Genomic DNA, 18,326 nt, shown 5'->3' on the forward strand with positions numbered 1-18,326 from the left:
TTAATTTCTTTGGTACAATTTCTTGTTTCTTTGGTAATATATTTCTTGCCTCTGGTCATGAAGTGATAACACATTTTATTCATGCCTGTCTACTGCTTTTCCAGTACCCTCTATGCATCTACTGAGAACTGTGCTCAAGTATTGATAGTTTTCACTGGGTTTTTCTTAAAGGGACTGTACAGTACTGGTTGAGGTGGGGATTCATGTTTTGAACATTCCTAAGTGAGATGATGAAAAGCCTCTTATGAAATATGAAAAAGCATGTAATTTTAAGAAGGATTCAATGTTTATTTGATGAAAATTGGTTTTCAAATGGCTGAGATATCCAAAAAAGTGCTAATAATAAAAGGCAACATGCCACAACTTTATTAGGATCTCTTTGTTTTACCTTGTTTTTGGATATCTCAGCCATTTCAAAACCGATTTTCATCGAATAAACTTTTGATACCCCTTAGAACTGCATGCTCTTTGACATCTCATAGAGTGGTTTCTGAATATCTCGCAAAACGTTAAAAGCTAAATCCTCACCTCGACCAGAACTGTACACACCCTTTAAGTCCCCAGCATTAGCATAATAGCAAGGATGTTTCCAACATATAAAGGCCTAGACATGCATACAATGTGTGTGTGTGTGTGTGTGTGTGTGTGTGTACTGTATGTTTGAAAAATGATTTAGCAGCACAAGAAAGAAGAATACAGTTGCTTTTTTTTGTTGGTGGACATATTAATTTTATTGTCAATATGGATTTGATATTGAATGAAACTCAAATAAAGAATATTATTAAAAAAAAGTGTGTGTATGTGTGTGTGTGTGTGTGTCTGTATGTATTGACACTGTGTAAGTGTCTGTTTGTAGTTCACTTGCAGAAATATCGCAGTTGCCTACAGCACGCAGAGAAGACTATATCCTGAAGCAGACACATTCCAAAGGAATGCAATGAAACAAAAAGAAAACAGATCAATAGGCTCTTCTGGGAAATCACACAGATCATCAATGTTGCCGCGGCCATTTGAATGCCATTAATTCATCTAACATCTCCATCTATAGGCAGGGTCTACAAAAAGAATCAGCTTGGTATGTACATAATGAACATTTATTTATCATGACTGAGATATCCTTTGCATAGTATTGCTAATATGTTCACTTTTGAACATGTCATGTCAAGAATTTTACATTCTATCTCAAAAAAAAAAACAGTACAATAATCCTTTCCATCAATTGTACCTCACAAATATGTAAAATGCAGTTGGCACAGTTGATGTCTCCCCCCCCCCTCCCCCCCCCCCCCCAAAAAAAAAATGCCAGTGGGAAATGGTGGATTTGCTAAAGGGATACAGGGGAAATCCTTGGTTTATAGCTTTGGATTAGCTTATATTTCAGCAGTTTGATTGTTATATTGTTCAACAGGGTTAGAGCATCTTTCCTGCACACGTGTGAAAAGAATCATGTGAATTAATGTCTTCATGCCCTAATGATAATTTTAAGCACATAATATCCACAGCTATGTGGATACATTATGCATCACAATATATACATGTATATATATATACTACCTCACTCAGATATTTCATTTCTGGAGTTAGTTCTCAATACATCTATTTAAAGCAAAATCTGGAGTCAGAATATACACACCTTCAGCTATACTAAACCAAGGAGGTACCTCCTTGTTCTAAACTGAGCTTACTGAATGTAGGGCACCTCCTCATACAAAGTGACAGACATATCAAGTTAGTGTAGACACACAAGATAGAGCTACTAAAGGTATCAAGGTTACATCATAGGCAGAGCATAAACAAAATGTGTTCCAGTTGAAATACTTCAGCCCATGGGTAGGGCAGTAATCCCTTCAGCAAATTAGGGTAATTTATTTAATATCCCAACTTAATGCCCATCAAACTGTTGAAGAACGAGTGTGTTACATGTACAACAATGATGTCAAGAGTTCTAAGATGTTTTGTTTGGTATTAAAGGGATCATGTAGTTTTGGTCGAGATTGGACTTCAGGTTTTCAACTTTTTTGTAAGATAATGAGAAACATCTTATGAAATATGAAAGAGCCTAATAATTGTAAGTGGAATTCAATGTTTATTTGATGACACTCTGTTTTGAAATGACTGAGATATCCAAAACAAAGGGATCCCAATAAAAGATGCAACCCATCTTTTTAGGGTATCTTTGTTTTAATACTTTGTTTTTGGATTTCTCAGCCATTTCAAAGCCGATTTTTATCAAATAAACTTTGAATTCCTCTTAGAATTAAATACTCCTTAGCATCTCACAGAGTAGTTTCTAAGTATCACAAAAGTAAGCTGAATCATCTCAACCAATACTATCCTTTCAAGAGAGAAACACAAGACAGAACAATGATGACTAATCTCCCCCCCAAAAAAAAAAAAAAAAAACACAACACATTTTCTTAACACTAAATGTAGAAAGCTAAAAATGCATCTCATAAAAGGTGCAATAATTTAGCATTTGAACAAATGCAGACCATTGCAGTGCACAGCCTGTGTCATAAGGGGACATAAAATTGTTGCAATTTACCATAATTGCTATTGAACTGGACCACACAGTTGTGCACATTTTAGCAGTTTAATACACCTGTTGGTAGCTGCAACCATCACTGATAACTTCTGTCATATATCTCTTTATATGGCCAAGGCCTAAATTCCCTGACTACTGCACAACAAGTGCAACTTACAATGATTATATTCGCCATGGTAACTGACAGTGCAGCAATAAACTAATCAGCCGCTAGTGTTTTAGTCATTTCATAATAGTAGCTTCGACTGCTTAAGTTATGATGATGGCAGATTTTATTTCTCTTGCGATCCACGGACTGTTGGTTCTCTGCAAATGAGCATCACTCCAGGTTTGACAGCCTGCAGTCGAAGTGGTGGAGCGCTTAAACTCCAGCGCCATGGCGACATAATTTATAAATGCTGGTTGATTGACTCTAATGGGCTTCATCAGCAAAATTTAGATTATTGCAATTTCCATAATGGCATTATGCATATGCTGGATGACTGTAAAAAAAATATAATAATAAAATAATAATAATAAATAAAAAACAAACAAAACAAAAAAACAAAAACAAATTCCATACCAGTAGATAATAATGTGATGTAAAGTCTTTATGAACATGCATACAAAAACATATATGGAAACATGTACATACATGTACACAGATAGAATAGAAGGAAAAGATCATCATAGTTTACTAGTAAGTCAGCAGTACTGTAATAGTGGAAATTTTTGTGAATTTTGCACGAGATGAAACTAACATGAAAATAAAAGCAAGGGAATCTTTTGTTTGTTATATGTAATACTATTTCATATTTTGATTCCATGGAATCAAAAATTAATGAAATCCATCCTATCTGGCCTAAAGTAAAAAATTACTTGCACGAAAATTTCCACTTTTACAGAATTATAAAGTTTGTGGCACTCACATGTGTGGAGGCAGTTCATACAGGTTCATTCCTCTGTACTCCATGATCTTTTCCATTGTGTATAGGGGCAGCTTGCTGTACGGATTCACTGACACCACCACGTTCCCAATGTATGTCTGCAAATTGAGATATAACACAAAGTGAAGTTTAGAACAACTAACATCTCAGTCAAAACAGCACAATTATTTTTTTCTCTCTCTCTATCATCTCCCCCCCCCCCCCCCTTCATCACATAATATACATGTATGATGTATGGTTTACTTCTTGGCAGCGACAATCAGAAAAATGACAGTGTCGCCTGAAAGGGATTCGTAAATTTCCACAATGTCATCAAACTGCCTGGAATTAACTCGTTATGCCTGTTACTGGTATGTTTGACCCATACAGCATTACATACAATTGTACAACATTCAAACACTACTTCATTATCCACTGGTTTGGATTTGAAGACACACACACACACATACATCATGAAACATGATTTACTCAAATTTAAAATTACAATGAGGCATTCATCTGTTTTAAAGAATTTTCTAAATACCATAATGTTTCATACAAGTTGGATATTTTATCCAGCTTCTTAGCTGAAAGCAGTAAATTTACATACATATCCCCTACAATGTTGATGAATCAGTTGGATGTCATGTTACAACAACTCTCAAGTGTCCAATTGGTGTCATATCTGTCTCTACATTTGTTTGATTTTGCTCAGATTTCACTGGCCCATGTCTATTTTTTCACTCTCTTGTTTCCTTGCTTTCAGTGAAAAAAAAAAAAAATCCTCCTTTGAGGGAAAGGGGGGGGGGGGAGGGTTAAACTATTTCAAGGCGTGTCTTGGGATAAAATTCTCTTCAAGTTTTATCCATGTAAACCATATATGTCAATTCCAGGGACCCAACCATGGGAAGAAGTGTGTGGGAAAGTATTATCTCTGCTGTTTATAAAAGTGTCTGACTTGTAAAGGTTACAGATGTGACAGAAAACATTGTCGAACTATGACAGTACCACCCCAAGGCAAGATAGAAAGTATCATATTGATTGGCAGGAAAAGCAAAAGGTCACTGTCATCAGAATTCCTTTGAAGTGTCCATACAATCAGCATCCATGATGTCGCCCACATTATATGGTTTCCAGTTTATGAAAATTGCCCCATGATGACACACATTCAGAGATATCAAATTGTAATTTTTCTTTTGGTCATACAACAGCAGGCCTGGAACTTTGCTTCTACCCCGAACTTAAAGGGATGGTATATTATTACCTATACGAGGTAGTTTAGCGAGGCAATTACAGTTGTTATTTTGCAGGGTCTGGAGTTCAGCGGGCGATATTAGAGCATATTACGAGCATCCGGGGTTTTACATATACAGTGGGCTCCCGTTATAACGAAATCCTCGGGAACGGCAGTTATTCTTTCGTCATATCGGAATTTTGTTACAACCGAACAAATAAATGATAGAAATGCGTAGAGTGGATGACATTGCAGCTCAAATTTTTACTTCGTTATAACCAGAATTTTGTTATAACCGCGTGTTCGTTATAACGGGAGTGCACTGTAAAACAGGGAGGTGGGAAGAGAGATTCCACTCCCTCTCTTCCCACCTCATGTAAACATTCCGATTGACCATGAAGAGAAAACATTCAAGGACGTCGCTGGTGTCGATTACACGCACAGCAGAAGAACGCCGATAAATCAACTCATACAAGGTCGACCACTTCCACTAGTTCCAGCAGCACGACGCGTCAAACAATGACTAATACCCCTTTCCCGCTGCCCGTCTCGGTGAACCACCGAGAGGTTCCCCGGTGAATTCACCGGGGAACCTCTCGGTGAAAGTTTGAGTGCCGTCGTTTCACACTGCTCTCGGTGAAACTTTCCCCTAGACGGGTTTTCTGCTCGCAACGTGGGTGATCTTATGTACTTGAGTTTTTTGTGCATCTGCGATTTGGTTTTTTCGATCCCATGTTCAGCAAGTTTTCGGAGGAGGGACTCGTACGCGGCAGCGTCAGCCGACGTCCCGCTCAGTTCTTCGTTCACTGCTGCCTCGCTACGTAATTGAAGTAACAGTCTCTCTTCGTCTTTGGTCCACTCTCCAGCCATTTGCAAAATTCCCTCAAATTTCAACAGCACAAAACGTCAACGGATTTCTCCTGCACACTGTAAACCCAGCACTTGACGAAAAAAACACAAAATACGAAAAAATCAAGCAAAAGGCGCACTGTATCAGACTTTACTGGAAGAGTTAAGAGCTAGACACTAGAGGAAGACGAAGAAGGAGGAAGCATCAAATCGATCAAGTACATATGTACACTGTAAACCTATATCAGCTTTGTATACAGTACACGGCGTGCTAATTACTAGTAAACAATACAATGCACAGCACGATGCAAAACAATGCCGTCGCACTGTGAACGCCACATTGCACACGAAACGACATACTAGTACTATGTGTCGTGTGTATGTTTACAAACACGAATTACTAGTACCCTGTACGTGTGGATTTGGGAGGTCGAATGCGCGCTAGCTAGCTGAAAACGTGTGCATGACCAGAAACAAAACATGACCTTTGACATAATCTGCATATTTTCCCCGGTGTTTCACCGAGACAACCTTTCACGCTGGGCGCTCTCGGTGAACCACCGGGTAATCTCCCGTTGAACTATCGGTGTTCACCCAGGACGCTTCTAGGGTAAAAATTGCCCAAAATTTCATCGGTGTTTCACCTAGGCTTCCCCTAGGTTTCAACCGAGTGACCTTTCACACTGCGGGGTTCCCCGGGTGCCCCCAGGTGCCCCCGGGGAAGATTTTCTTCAGCGGGAAAGGGGTATAACTGCACAGTGACCATCAGTTATTACAACTTTCCAAATTGAAACAGAAGCAAAAATAAAGTGTAAAAGCGTTCAGATGTTTGAAGTTCGCCTGTTACAACTACATATGAATCTTTGAAGTTGGAGTTGAATGATATACATTGATGAACAATTTTTCAATTATGCGACATGTTGGTGATGATCTACAGGTAGTCAAATGTGGCTTGATCTATATCATAGTGTATAGCTATATTCACATATTTTCTTAATTTACCTAGGGGATAGGTAATAATTATGATATTGACTGGCCTTGAGGGAGATACCAGATAAATATTGCCCGCACTGAAAGAATATTGCCCTCGTCTTCGACTCGGGCAATATTCTTTCAGTTTGGGCAATATTTTCTGGTATCTCCCTCGAGGCCAGTCAATATTATATAAATATTGGTTGGCATGAGGATTCAGCTTTTAGATACTTAGAAACCACTCTATGTAATGTTAAAGAACATAGAATTCTTACTGGAATTCAAAGTTTGATTGATGAAAAGTGGTTTTGAAATGGCCAAGATATCCAAAAACAAAGTAAAAACAAAATGTTCTTAAAGGGTGGGTCGTACCTTTTATTAGCATCACTTTGTTTGGGATATCTCAACCATTTCAAAACCAATTTTCATCAAATAAATTTGTAATTCCTCTTGGAATTATATGCTCTTTCATATTTCACAAAGGATTTCTCATTATCTCAAATGAGATCTCAATCTCAAATGCATCTTCAAACTGGCATTACATGTATGTGTGGTTTTAACAGCATCACTGCTGTGTTAGACACGGAAAACCTTAAAATTCTGTAACTATTTTTATGTCCAATTACAGTAAAACTTCTACTGTTCTTAGTTTGTTTGTTTTCACTCTCATTTTATTACAGTCAACCTTGATCCTCTGCATGCCATGTCAATTTATTGTCCATAAGTATATGTGCATGAAATTTGCGCATATTTTACTTAATGGCATGGACAAGGTCGATCTGCAGCGAAATTGCACTTTACTCATGATAGCAAGCTCTACAGAATTTTTTACACCACCAGAAGACTGCACACATTTTTCCCACATGTCTCCTTTTTGTTTGGTTTTGATGGCTAGCTGTTGATAACAATGTCATTTGGTATCTCCCTAACCTTCCTAGACATCTGTCCTCCATTAATAAAAAAAAAATAATAAAAAAATAGAAAATCCTTGCATTCATGGGCATTTCTGAGAGCAAGATATACATGTAGCTTTGAAGGAGAATGGGCAGCACAGCCATGTATGCATTTACCAGTAAACCATACTGAAATTGAAGCTTCATCTAATGTGTGTACAACTCCAGTGGGTTCCTATAGACGCCTTTCAGACGACACCCGGTTTCCGCTCATTTCAGAGCACGATTGTTTCGCGACTGCCAGATATTAGAAGTGATAATCAAGAAACCCCATCAACATGCAAAGGTCAGAACTATTCTAAGCACCGTAAAAGGCCACATGAATAAAGACTCCTGTGTACATTGTATCTATAAACGATGTTAATAAATTCGCACCACGCCTACAGTTGCCAAGGCAGAGAACCTTCCCACCTTCCATTTCCCTGAAATATTATGCAAATTATTTGATATCGCATCACAGAAATATGAATTTGAAATTCCCATATGTGCAATCATATATTTTGAAGATGGTTCATGAAGTCTAATCTGGCGAGTTATTTTTTTTTTCTTCGTAAAACCTATGGACCTGTGTGTGCGTATGCATCAGTGTGCTTCTTACTTAACTTTTTTTTTCTTTTGTAAATTCAACTTTTGAGTGCCCCACATCTTTACAAGCTTGTCTTTTGTGTGAACTTACCTTTTCCAATAATATGATGATTTTTAACAAAAAGTTACACGTATGCTTGTTTTTATGCATTACTCTTTTTCTGTAACTGTAGCAGACAAAATGTGATATTGGAAATAAAATTTGATTTGATTTGATGATTATACTGTATGAAGCTAAGAGTTCATATAAGCCACACATACAATGTATCTGTGGCACTATACATATTCAGGAACATTTTTGAAACAAAGTGCTGTTCAACAGTATTATCTTGTTTTACAGTTGCTTAATTAACAACCCTAAAACTGACTCATCCCTATGTACAGTCTTCTTGCACATTTCTTCTTCTAATATAGTCAAGACCCAACATCAAATCCCAGTTAACCAACTTTTGTATTGAAGTTACAAAAGTAAAGGTGATGACACTAGCTTCTCGCTGGAAAAATAAAGTGTCTTATCTTTTCAGCAAGCTCGCTAGAGTAAATATTTAGTGAATATCTGTAAACATTTATAAACAATGAGGTTAAGTTTAAGTCATTAATGTATCCATGAATAAAACAATCGCCTGTCATGCAGTTGGGTTATGGTCTCTTATGAATTATTCAGCTATTTCTCCCAGCTTTTCCTACTGTCAACCATATCATGATACATCATATAACAGACTGTATGGTAGACAAATTTATATCAAGTGGAAGGGGATGAAAACACAGCAAATAAATTAATACTAACCAAATATGAACACACATTGCACATGAACACACTGTCAAGAGATCAACTAAAAAGTTCATTCCAGTGGAACTTTTTGATGCTGGTAAAATTACAGAACACTTCAGCATCAATTTGGCCATGATCAGAAATATTCAGGTGCAAAAGATAAAAAAATTTCAGTGTATCATTTCATTAATTATTCTCAGGAAAATTTTTTTGTTTCACATACATTATAATACTGCTTTTTTTTTTGTTCAATACTCTTCATTTGTCGCATTCAAAAACAATAGCAAAAGTGAGTGGATCTTTTTTTTTTTTCAGACAACACTTTAATATAGTGAATTAACTTTCCTGTCTGAAACTGTGTTCAAGGACAATATAATGCTTTAGACAATCTTCAGCAGAAACAGAAAGTGAATGTATGTCTTTTAAAAGTAAAAGTAGTATTTAGGCCCCTACATTGTGTTGATAATAGATATGATTCCAAAAGTTGGGTAAAAGGCATAATATGTCACACAAAAAATTAATACCCTATCGGGTGGCCATAAAAAAACAAAACAAGACCAGGTACGCTCAAGGGTTCCTGCGTGTGCTTGTGTTAACCCGTTGAGGACGAGTCTCAAGTATACTCAGGTAAGTGTCTATGAGAAATGCATGTTGTGGCAAAATCAGTCCATCCTCAACGGGTTAAATATTTCAGTGGACATTATACACCCTACCTAAGTTTTTCAGCTACTAGTTATAAACAGCACACATTACTTCCACAGCACCAGAAACATCATTCGGAAGTCACAAATTTTCATATCCCTTCTTTTCTTCTTTTTTTTTTTTTTTTGCTGTTTCCATATTTAATTCAAAATGACCGCACATGGCCCTCTTCTTCTGACAAGCCTGTCACTTACTGATATAAACTTGCATTTGAGAGGTCAATTCATTGACTTGACAGCATCGTTGGTGGCCTAGCCACCTAATTGAATTTTCCCCCTAATGCCCAATCTATGTCAGGGGCACTACATGTACCACAGTTAAAATCCTGAGCTGTTTTCACACTGGTCACTAAATGTAATCACAATGCTAAATGACAATTACAATTATGACTAGAGATTGTAATTTGTCATCACTGACAAATTAAGGTGATCCGATTTCTTTTTTAATCAATGAATCGAATCGTGATAGTGCAAAGTCTCAGCTACAACATACTAAAATCTGAGAGAAATTCACCGAAGCATAAGTAAGATAGTGCTCGATAAAGAGAGTCATGTCAATTTTCACATCTAAAAAAAAATCACTCCCATAGAGATAACACGTCATAGCGAAAATAGAAAAAGAAGTACATATGACCTTTGACCCCACTTTGCACAGACAAGATGGCATCTGAGCAAAAAGTGGATTTTTTATGAAATGATCCCTGTAACATGGTCTTTACGCGTGCAAAATATGGGAAAGATAGGACATGTATTCACCAAGATACAGGATGAAACATCTATGACCTTTGACCCTAATTTACATACCCAAGATGGCGTCTGATCAAGTCGTTGTTATTTTATGAAATAATGTTCGTGACATGAACTAAATATGTGCAAAATATGGTGGTGATAGGGTATGTTTTTCTTGAGTTATTGCACATAACATTGCAAAAAGAAAGAAATATTTCAATACATCGAAGATAAACTTTAATTTCAAGTAAGTTTTTTGATGTGATCCCGACATCGTATGAAAAAACGAAGGGCACATTTACGATAGCCCAAAGTTTCAGCTACAACATATTAAAATCTGGGAAAAATTCACCGAAGCATTAGTGAGCTAGTGCTCGAAAAAGATAGTCATGTCAATTTTCACTTCCAGAAAAACTGCTCTCCCATAGAGATAACACGTAAACTGGTCAAATTTTACAAGGATACTTTTAATCCATTTTTACGAGGTGATGACGTCATCCAATCAAAAGTTTGTAATAATAAATATGAAAGAACATTAAATAAGCTACAACATACTGAAAGTTAGGTGAAAATCAGCAAAGGATAAGTGAGATACGCTCGAGTGAACTTGAATTTTGATGACGTCATTTTGAAAATTTACTTTTTTTTACTTTTTTAAGAAATTTGATATCTTTTAATCATTTTTTCAGTATCGCCAACCCATGAAATGATATGTACAACTCATCAGCTTTCAAAATATGTAAAGAAAATGGGGGGTCACCGTCCATCCTGACGAGTAAAATCGGATTTAAATTTGGCGGTTTTTTGGCATTGTTGCACTGTATATCGCCATTGACGCGCGCGCGGAATTTCAACTTTGACGGGTCCGTATGACGTCATATTGAGTCGGATCGACTTGAAACTTGGTAGAAACATTCTTTGACATTTCAGACATCCGATACGTGTGAAAAAACGGGAAATTTCTATTGCATATGAGCTGTGCATGCGTATATGCGCGCGCGCGTACGCGTCCGTCAATTTTTTCTGAAATACTCCAATGACCTGAAACGTGTGCAAAACAATTTTGAGCTCGATTGGAGCATGTTAAAATTTCAACGCGCGCGTACGCGCTCGTTTACTATGAATGTGACTAAATTTTATGAAATATATCAATAGAACTTGACTTGAACTATGTGATATGTAAATTTCATTGAGAAAATCCATTCCATTAATGAGATACAAATGTGAACGTGTTGTCAGATAATGACGTCATAGTGACGTCATGGTTGACTGATCACAGTGATACATTAGATCTGTCGTCCTTATGACGTGATACATATATGGTATCAGTTTAGAAGTGATAGGTGAATGACTTTTTGAGTTAACCTCTGCACAACATTTGAGGAGAAAGAAATAAAGAAGAAGAAGAAGAAAGAATCCGTACAGATACAATAGGTGATCCGAGAGGATACTCGGATCACCTAATTAGAATTATTGTCCATACTCAAAACCAAGGAAGGCTTCATGGATTCTGCAGTTTTGGATTTCAGAGTGATGAGCGGAGGTGTGGCTCCTTTCCAAGTTCCTTATCAATCATTCTTGAGTGGCGCACGCTTCGACTGCAGTGTGAGCATTTGAGGAGCGCGGTTTCTCTGCGAAAATTGTGTAAGGGTCACCATAAGCTCTGCCCACCAAAACATGATTTGGAGATCAATCCATACACACAACTGTTTTGTTCTATTAATTACGTTCTAGAGAATTTGATTGGGAAATGCTTCCAGACCATCATTTGAATCATAATTGGAATTACAATTCAAATCATCCTCCTCGATTCCAGTTTGCAGAGAAACAGCCAAAATGTATCATTTGAAATCACAATTCTAGTGATGCATGATCAGTAGAATTGTGATTCAAATTATCCACTCTTGTTACGTGTGAAAACGGCCCTGGATAAATCAAGATGGATGGATGACTTCCAACCTCTTTCCTTTCCAAAGTGACAGATACAGTGTCTAGTATGTACTTGTCCGAGCTGGGTCTTCTACAAGTTAATCCAAGCAATTAGTTCACCCTGAAAGCACGACTTAGCGCCTCCTCTGTCTTTCCACCCCCCCCCCCCCCCAAGTAGATCATGATTTTACAGGTGTGAAAAGTTTAAAGGATCCATGACGGATCCTTTCCTAGCTCCACCAATAATGACGTACGTATGAATTGAACTAGCATACTTATTTCGTTTTGAAAGACAGAGTAGATTAAATGATGAATTTAAGTTCAGTAAGATTTTCGAGGTAAAAACATGACAAGTGATGCAGGTCAAATGGTGATTATGCAACCTGACATAATCCTCCTGGAATTATGTGCCCAATGGCCCGAATTCACGAAGGTGGTACAAATGAAACCATGGTTTAAACCATGGACAAAAACCATGGAGCGCCAAGTGTCGCACGAAATATTTCGTTGGGAAATTGGTCATTTCGTCGACAAAATGACCGTGTCGTTAACGAAATTATCATTTCGTGGACGAAATGTTAATTTAGTTACGAAATGTTGTCATTTCGTTACAAAATAATTATTTCATCGACGAAATGACTGACTTCGTAACGAAATATTCCAATGCGACACTTGGCGTTCCATGGTTTTTGTCCATGGTTTAAACCATGGTTTCATTTGTACCACCTTCGTGAATTCGGGCCAATACAAAGTCTAGAATCACAATGATTGCATATTTAATAACCTTCCACATCTAATCAACATACAAATTTGTATGAACTGCATGAGCATGCAGTGTAAATTAAATTTCCTTTCAAAACCTAACCTGATTAAGTTTTTCAATAATTAAGAAATTTGTGCTACTTGATTCAAGTTCTGGGTACAAATTTCTAGATGTTAAATGTTAATGTGCACCTCGTGGGAAACCATTTTGGCGAGTGTTGTTTCTGATATTGACACTTGCCATTTTCTTTAAAAGCTCCTTCTCACCTTCCATCAAACTTTCTCTGCATCAAATAGCATGAACTGTAACCCATTTCCCAGCTTATATCGAATTTATAAGTATCATTGGCAAAAGAAGGGAAAATATCCTCCATCTTCCCTGAATACCTATTCTATTTCCCATCACATAAAGTCAGATAAAAGTGATGTATCTTTTTAAGAGTCAATGCATTAATCTTAATACTGCAAGTGCAATATGTCATCTACGCTGGGTATCGCTTTGAGAGTTATTGTGCCTTAAATTCACTTGAGATTCGTCCTTCCCTGAAGAGCGTTCAACCCTTCATCTCAATTTTCACTTGTTTCTTTCCTCGTATGATTATATTGATGACCATTCATTCATTCCTCAGTAAAGTTCATGGACACTATTGGAGAAGGGTACGTTCAAACAAGGGACCTGCTGTTACATTCTAAAACCTTTCCTAAATTTGAGTTCCATTTATTTTTACATTCACACAAATGCATCATTTTGTTGAGTCGATAACTTGCACAATGACATTAAATATCACATTCACAGAGTTATCAATTAGATGACGAATCACTCCCACATGAAAGGTTTGGGTAATTGAAATAGGACTGTGTTCAAAGGTCATGAGGTTAAAAGCTCTTCTTTTTTGATGGAACAATTATTTCAATGTAAACTGCATACAGCAAGTTTCATGCAGTCTCAACAGTCTTCCTGGAACAAATCTAGAGGAGATAACTTTGTCGTGCTTCAACAAAAGCTCTGTCCAAATTAATATATTTTTTTCTTTCTTCAGTGGTTTATCACACTTACTTGTATGTTTTGGAATGTAAGGATTATTTAAACAAAACTTTAAAAGGGCAATCCAAGGCTCAACATTAGCAGTGGCCCGGGGCCACCAGAAATAGATGTCAGGCCATCACTTTTTAAGAAAAGATATGTTTTGGTGACCCGATCAGTCCATCACATTTAATTGTCAGGCCACGAAAAGAAAAAAAACTACAGTGTCGAGCCTTGTCCACGCACTCGCCAACATTTTTTTAGTACCGTCATACCACAGATGGGAAATGGATGTTAGTGTATATTTGTGGCACAGCGAATTCAGACTTGAGATCCGTGGTTATAAAATTCATTTCTCTCAATCAAATTTTCACATTGGTTTCAGTTCAATGTTCTTGTCTAAGCCTGTAACTTTTGTAAGAAGTGTTGAACTCTTTAGTCTACCAACTGTACAAATTGGAAGATTCTTGTAAGATACTTTTAAAATGCCTTGGTAACTACCAAAGTTACAAACATATTTCTAAAAGCACATAAAAAGTTCTTTCACTACATTTCATTACCCCCCCCCCCAAAAAAAAAAACAAACAAACAAACAAACAAAACAAACCAAAAACAAATACAAAAACAAAAACAAAAAACACACACACATACACATATGAACCTGATCAAATGATAAAGCAATGCCAAGATGCTCAATTATGTATTGCTGGTTTGTGTAAAAGATACAGAGACAAATTCATAATTGCATCACTGTTCACTGCATGCTAACACAACCATATTTATGACCGACAATTCTAGGTCTCTTTTTAATATATTTATGCAATATCAAAGGAAATTTACATTTAAAGTTTTATGATGGTTTCAAATTTCAACAGGCCACAAAAAAGGTCAGTTGTATTTTTTTTTTCACACAAAAAGTCAGTACTTCAGAGAAAATTGAAACCTAAAGTTTCATGACTACTCCAAACATAATAACACTGAGTGTACATGTAGATCTCTTTCCTGGTACATCATTATGAATTTATCTATAAAATTCATTTTAATTGCTTCAAACATCTCATTTTAATTGCTGATCATCTCTAATGACAAGGTTAAATGGCCAGTTGCATGCATGTTTCCTTTATGCATGCTGAGAAGTTTCAATATTCATGCTGTACATTAAAGAGGTTTTTTCCCCACAAAAACAAGACAAGGTTGTATTGAATATGAGCAGTGAGATAAATGCCACAGTGCAGATCATTCAAGAAATGAACAAAACCATAAAAGGTAAAAATTTTCACATTTTTACCTATTTCTTATTTTTGCTAATAAAAACAAATATGATTTGAATGTATGCTGACTCTTTCACAATATCTTTTGACTACAGTTTTCTTTTTTGCCTTACTTTCTATTCACAATTTTCATTTTCGTTACATCAACAGAGCACATATATCTTTGAAGACCTCAGAATACAAATTTAGGGGTTTTTTTCTTTTCACTGGAAAGTGAAATTCTCAACTTCACTTTCCATACAATGTATGTAATGCAAAGTTCAACTGTTGAAAAAATGACAAGGACAATTCACAGTAAATATTCCACTTTCACTTCAAGTATAAATCATACATCATAGTACATATCATATCTGTTTTGAAACGTGCAAATTCGGCATTGTGTAGGATGATATTCCCCAACAGTCAAGTGGTCAGGACATACAAATTCAAAATTTAAAAATGCTTTATAAAATGGCATCTTCTTGCGGTTGTCTAACTTTGTTTTTCTCCTGACATACATACAATACTACCTTCAGTCTTTAACTTTATATTACGTACTATGCTTGTGTACCATAAACCACAAATGTATGTGCGTGCCAGCAACATTTTCTCTGAAACATGTGCTCATCTTAAAGAGGTTTGAAGAAGGATATGCTTTCATAAAAGCAGTGGCCAATCAACCTCAATAAGGACTCAAATGGAGTATTGGGGGGGGGGGGGGTGTCGCAGCAGAATCTGCTGGTATGCTATTCCACTACTTGTCAGTTCTGGATAAAACAAAGATGAAGTACACTCTTATTTCTGCCGAGTCAAAATTTCAACTCTGAATCCGAGTCAAAAATTTTTCACTCCGATCCGTGTAAATTTAACACCAACCGTGTACTTCTGACTCAAATCCGAGTTATCATTTTGGTTATCGGACTTTTTACACCTGCGCAGAGTCACATCAGAAATACCCAGTGCGGTGTACATGACATACACGCGCTACAATTGGACAAAACATGTCATGTGTCCTATGTGACGTAGTACCCCCGTGAAAAAAAAAGCGTCATTTCTCGACGATCCGCCGTGGCCGCGAGATGTCTTGCACTGTTTTGTCTTCAAGATGGACAATTTTGTGTGCACTTTTCTAGAGGAATGCGGAATGGAGGAATACATAGGAGTTTTCATCGGTGAGTACCCACCTCATTCACAACACTCATATAAATAATTGCCTGAAAAATGGTGTAAACAGTCAGTTTTATTTAGGGCAAAATGAACTTGCGACACAGACACATTGACTGGTAATGGCGTAGCCGTACGGTAGCTCGTACCTTTTGTACGTAGCTCTGGGCTATATGCTATACGTTAGAACCAATCTACAATAGATGTGAACCTACCTAGCTACACCTCCACTGTACATGCATAAAATACACATATGATCTTGATTGCTAATTCGAGCTACCGTACGACCGCCTACGGCTACGCCATTACCAGTCAATGTGTCCGTGTCAAAAGTTCATTTTGCCCTAAATAAATCTGACTGTTTAGACCATGTTTCAAGCAATTATTTATATGAGTGTTGTGAATGAGGTGGGTACTCACCGATGAAAACTCCCATGTATTCCTCCATTCCGCATTCCTCTAGAAAAGTGCACACCAAATCCGAGTCATTACTACACCAAAATGGGTTACTTACAATGCGGGAAACGACACCGTATCAGAGTGAAATTGTGATCTTTTGATTCGGAAATCCGTGTCATTTTGCTGGAATAGATTGCACCTAACTGACCCCATTTCCGAGTCAAATTTGACACTTTCTGGGTTAATTTGACCCCACAGAAATGACTCGGAAAGTGACTCGGAATCCGAGTGAAATCATTTGACTCGGAAGTCCGAGTAGCTTTCACTCGGAAGGAGTTGACTCCCAGCTGGCGCCATTTCCGAGTCACATTTCACACTTTCCGATTTATTTTTGACGCCGCAGAAATAAGAGTGTATTCCTTGAAGGCTCACTTGATAGGCATCAAGTAAGGTCCACACTTAAATATGTTGGTTCACTTAAGGTAGCATCAACATGATCAGATCCAATGTGGTACGGGACAAGACAAGACAATACGATAGGAGAGGTTTCCGTCAATAAGCACAGGCAATTTGGTCAATTCAGTAGAGTTTGATATACTTGGCAAAGCTTACTTCAAAACCATGAGTCTAAAATCCTGGGATGGATACACCATTACTTCTATTAGCTACAAGGATGCAACATCTAATTAAAGACCAGCTACTCTAAATCCCCTCCCCTCTGCCCTACTTTCCAATTGATGGTTACTACCTTTTAACTTCTGTTTAGTATCATATACAGGCCTATATTCATAAATGAATTCAAGAAGATTAACTGTCATACTCACATAAACTTCATTGGCCTTGAATCGCAGCTTCAGATTCTCGATGAAGTTCTCCTCCGTCAGCGGCTCCAGGAGGACACAGTCGCCCACTCCCACCATGTCGTCCAGGATGGTGCGGGCGGGGCCGCTGATGCCGTTCACTCCGTTGACCAGCGCCATTTCGCGTGCCGGTCTCCCAGCCTCCCACGCCGATGTCTGCCGACCGCTCTTCTCCAATACCGCCGTCTGTTTCTCCTTTATGGGGACTCTCCTCCCTTTAATCTCCTATAACCTTCAAAAGAGATGACACAAAAATAATCGAGTCAATATCCTTTAATCACATCAATTGTGGATTAGTGATACTGAAGAGGTGAAGACGAAAGGATCAGAACATTGGTATATTGGTCTTATCACTTGGATTATTTGTTTCCCAACAGACCCCATGATAACTTACACTCAAACTGTCACATTCTACAAAGGGTATGTATATATCTAAAATATTTGAAGCAGAATCATGATCCTACATGCCTTTGAGGAATATGGGGGCAATAAATCAAAATGCAACTGTGTTTTCAAACAGCTTCTTTTTTTTTAATAGGAAAATACCTATTTGAAATGCCATTCAAAGGGTGATTTGAAACACATTTGAGACCACGATCACCTTTCTGTGAGTAGATAAACGGAATGCCATTATGAAATGCATTTCTTCAAGTTGTCAAGGTCAACTATCAGTACACTGCACAAGCCGTCGGT

General features: G+C 37.3%; 1 protein-coding gene across 1 annotated transcript in view; it reads right to left on the reverse strand.

Annotated features, from left to right (window-relative positions):
- The window catches only part of LOC140237844 (unconventional myosin-Ia-like), a 73,792-nt gene extending 55,946 nt beyond the window's left edge, over positions 1-17,846 (reverse strand). Inside the window, exons 1-2 of the mRNA XM_072317773.1 lie at positions 17,598-17,846; positions 3,454-3,569 (exon numbers count right to left, since the gene is read on the reverse strand). Coding sequence (XP_072173874.1) covers positions 3,454-3,569; positions 17,598-17,753 — 272 coding nt within the window. The 5' untranslated portion in view covers positions 17,754-17,846. The remainder of the gene's footprint in view (positions 1-3,453; positions 3,570-17,597) is intronic.
- Positions 17,847-18,326: the final 480 nt, after the last annotated feature.

Source organism: Diadema setosum, chromosome 14 (genome assembly GCF_964275005.1).
Source record: "Diadema setosum chromosome 14, eeDiaSeto1, whole genome shotgun sequence".
Taxonomy (NCBI): Eukaryota; Metazoa; Echinodermata; class Echinoidea; order Diadematoida; family Diadematidae; genus Diadema; species Diadema setosum.